The following is a 3,953-nucleotide window of genomic DNA, read 5'->3' on the forward strand; positions in this document are numbered from 1 at the left end:
CTGTGATCCTCCTATATGTAGATGATGGAGGGGACAATTCAAGGACCCATGGCTTTATTATAGCAAATGGGGTCCAGGATTGCAAGTACCGGAGTACATCTAGATGAAGAAGGGCTGTGTCTGTCTAGGAAAGAAAATGGTCCCTAAATCCAACATGCAGGCAGCAGTAGGCTACTGTAAGTTGGATCGATGCATGCAAGTGATGGAACTGCAGGGACCTCACGGCATGCCATGATGCCATGACAATGGCAAAGCCAATAGGCACAAGTAAAAAACCAGAAAACCACTTGTGAGCCAAAAAAAAATCAAAAACTACAGCTCAAGCAAACCGGCCCTGTTCTTGGAAAGCTAGAATGACGTATGCATGCAGCAGGAGCACCAGAAATGCCTATATGTTGAACAGTACTTGCCAGTAGTAGCTTACAACAAAGAGCAAATATTCCATGCGCCAAAGGATTATGGCCACACCCAAATACAATGGAAAATCATCATTAAGTGTCAAACTTGGTCAGGCTACTGAACATTACACAGTACAATAACAAACAAGATGTTTCTGTAAAGTTGACCAGAAGACGAGAGAGTTATCAACAAACCAAAGACGAGCAAGCAAAAGAATATTAAACAGGCCAGAATCGAGCACGGAGGCGGACGGCCCGGGAGGCGATTTCTCTCAGAGTGTCTCTTGCTGTGGACACGTCGTTCCGTGGCTGCCTCTCCTGCTCAGGCTCCTCAAAGGCATTCATGAACTCCTCCTGTTGCAACCTGTAAGCCAACGCAGCATCTTCAGATTGGTCTAATCTTACTGCGCTCCGTCTGTTACGGCTTCTTGTGCTGCCATGTGTGCTGATGAAGTTCGCACTAGTGTTGGTGCCTGTTGTGCTGCCGGGTTCGATGAACGTCCTGTAGCTGCTTCTTGTTCTACCTTCGGTGATGAAGCTGCTGCTGCTCCTAGTTCTAGTTCTCATACCGGTGCCACCTTGTGATAACCTATTAGCTCTCAGTGGGCTACGGTTCACACCCTTGTTGCATGGTGAAGGTGGTGAGGTTGAACTCTTTCTTGCCTCAACTTCACTGGGAAATAAGAGCTGAATGGTGTTCCAGAGTACAGTGTTGATGGTGCACGATCTTGAGTTGCTGCATAGTTACAATCATTTAGTCAAAGCCTTTACAGTTTATTGACCAAACACATCTTTTTTCGAGATTGCACAGCTTTGAGGAAAGACTTACCTGATTAATTGCCTGCATTTTGGACACCGTTTTCCGCACTTGGCTGCAGCATGTCTTAAGCATTTCATGCAGAAGCTGTTAAATAGAATAGCAGTAATATGAGTTTCAGAACAGTTTACAGAGTAATGAATAAACTGACTTAAAATATTCAACAACATAATTGCATCAAAGAATGTTCAATTCAAAAAAGTTTCAGGTAACACCGGTATAATGAGCAAAATTTTAGATTGGTGGACAATGTACAGATAACCACCACTCAGTTGAGATATTTGAAATGATAAACCTCAGGATTAAAAAAAGCCCTCTTAGTACAATACTAATTTATTTCCACTCCAGCCTAACAATGAGAATTGTATTCCATAGTCCTATATGCATAGAATCAGAAAAACAAGATTTGTGAACTGAAATCTACACGGTAAACAAGCTTTCAGTGCCCCATATTTGCTATGAAACTGACAAACTAAGGGGGTGTTTGTTTCTTTAGTCGCTCCTAAAATTCATGTCACATCGAATGTTTAGATACTAATAAGGAGCATTAAATATAGATTAATTACAAAACCAATTACATAGATGGAGGCTAATTTGAGAGACGGATTTTTTAAGCCTAATTAATCCGTCATTAGCACATGTTTACTGTAGCACCACGTTGTCGAATCATGGGCTGATTAGGCTTAAAAGATTCGTCTCGCAAATTAGTCGCAAGTTGTGCAATTAGTTTCGTAATTAGTCTATATTTAATACTCTATGCATATGTCCAAACATTCGATATGACAGAAATTTTAGGAGCTCCTGTAGAAACCAAACAAGCCCTAATCTTTATTGAAGCAAGAATGTACGTGGTCAGCAAGAATGTACACTTCGAACAGTTGAAGCAATCATCTATTGACATTCCTTAGCAGAATAGCAGGCAGCAACCAAAATGAACAAATATGTTGAGAAAGCAACTGCATTGTATGAACTATACAGTAATTCTTGCTATGTTCCCTGCCGGATACATTGCTTTCCGAATTCAAGTAACCTTTTTTACTCAAAGCACAGTCAAAGTACCCATGAAAATCCTAGTACTCCAGTCTTGTATATAAACAAAATCAGGAAAAAAAGAAGGAATTGCAAATGCGAAGAAGTGCACGTGTACATTGTAAGCTTTTGTGGTCCATTTGCCCGGGGTAATTAACAGGCTTCTCCGACACTAACCAACAGAATTTTACAATTCCAAGATCATTCGTTAAACTGCACTTTTAACAACAGAAGAAATCACTTTCTGACTGGCAATCAGCATACAAAATGAACTGTGCAACTCACAGGAAGCAACTGACATCCTACGGCTGCACACGGCACAAACAAAATGAACCAGGGAAAGTTTTTTATTTCTTCTCTTTGCATACAGAATTCAAGCAACCACTTTTTTTTTCCAAAAGCACAGTTAGAAATTACCTGTGCCCACAGGGCGTGGTGGTCGGCTCAAAGCAGATCTCCAGGCAAATCTGCACAATAAGCAACTCCCAAATCAATCCCCAATACCATCTAGTATGCAATCACAGATGTAACATCATATCATAGAAAAGAAAAGAAGCACCCTTACCGCACAAGAGAGCTCCTCCCGGAGGCGATCCATACACGGCATGTTACCGGTGGCCGCTGCCTTCTCGCCAGATCCTGACGCCTCCTTGTCGCCCACAAGGACAACCTTCTCTTCCTCCTTGGCGGCCTTCACTTCCGATTTGCCGACTAGGGGATTTTCCAAATCAACGACAGATAGAGAACGCCCAAGAAGATTATACTCCTAGCACGAATGTGCCCAAGAAAATCGATTCAATCTTAGGAACAAACCTGCCGCAGTGTCCGTCTTGTCGTCGTCGTCGTCGAGCGCGAGAACCACCGGCGGGATCTTAGCCGGAAACTGCCTACGGGGCCTCCTCTTTCTACGAGAAGGCGGCATTCAGACGGACGGGATCATGAACCCGAGCAGGAAAAGAATTAGGCGGGTCGGCCGCCGTACCTGGTGCTGGATCCGGCGCTGCCGCCGGCGGAGGAGGTGGAGGCCCGCCTCTTGCGACGGGACTCGCGGACGGGGGTGTCCTCGACGACCATCGCGGCGAGGACGGACTCCTCGTCCCACCCGGCCAGCTCGGCGGCCGACCGGAACCGCGGGCAGAGCAGGTCGGCGCCGTCCTTGGGCGCCGCCGCCCCATGGCGACGCGGCGCGGATCTGGGGCTGCCGCCCGCGCCTCTGGACGCCATCCCTAGCTCCCTCTCTCTCTCTGTATCTGGCGACTGCGATTTGGCAGCCGTTGTGGGGGCTGAGGGGGGAAGAAGAAGCAACGGTCGGCCCGCGGATCGGGAATTTCGAATGGGAGCGGAAGGCGGCGGCTCTGCCCTGCATTGGGTGTGTGTTTTAACCCTTACTTAACCTAGGGATCGCCTTTCAAAAAAAAAAAAAAAAAAAAAAAGAAAACCTAGGGATCAAAATTTATGAGAAATTTTCGAATTTTAAAAGTGTCTTATCACATTAAGGTATGTGTGTTATTGGAAACTCTAGACTCATATTTCCTATTGTTTATGTTGTGTACTAGTTTATGTTCTGTATTCTTCTACTAATAGATGTGTAGTAATAAATTATGCTAAATATTTTGTTTAAATCTATAAATTTGGAAAATCATATCTCTCGTTAGGATCTAAAAGAATTTATGAAATCTCATGAATTTCCATAATTTTCGACATGGCTA

At 44.4% G+C, this 3,953-nt stretch overlaps 1 protein-coding gene across 1 annotated transcript; it reads right to left on the minus strand.

The window, feature by feature from the left end:
* Positions 1-420: 420 nt before the first annotated feature.
* LOC136552976 (uncharacterized) lies at positions 421-3,569 on the minus strand. The gene is made up of 6 exons (XM_066544560.1): positions 3,227-3,569; positions 3,058-3,149; positions 2,810-2,955; positions 2,662-2,711; positions 1,228-1,302; positions 421-1,134 (listed from the first exon to the last, which is right to left on the minus strand). Exons 1-6 carry the CDS (start codon positions 3,466-3,468, stop codon positions 618-620), a joined length of 1,122 nt encoding a protein of 373 aa, XP_066400657.1. The 5' UTR covers positions 3,469-3,569; the 3' UTR covers positions 421-617.
* Positions 3,570-3,953: the final 384 nt, after the last annotated feature.

The sequence above is a fragment of the Miscanthus floridulus genome, chromosome 4 (assembly GCF_019320115.1).
Source record: "Miscanthus floridulus cultivar M001 chromosome 4, ASM1932011v1, whole genome shotgun sequence".
Taxonomy (NCBI): Eukaryota; Viridiplantae; Streptophyta; class Magnoliopsida; order Poales; family Poaceae; genus Miscanthus; species Miscanthus floridulus.

Coding starts and splice junctions, on each gene's coding strand:
- LOC136552976 (XM_066544560.1), bottom strand. CDS start 3,468: ATGGCGTCCAGAGGCGCGGGCGGCAGCCCCAGATCCGCGCCGCGTCGC. Junction 2,956..3,057: donor CAAGACGGACACTGCGGCAG/GTTTGTTCCTAA, acceptor AAAATCCCCTAG/TCGGCAAATCGGAAGTGAAG. Junction 1,303..2,661: donor ACCACGCCCTGTGGGCACAG/GTAATTTCTAAC, acceptor TCTATTTAACAG/CTTCTGCATGAAATGCTTAA.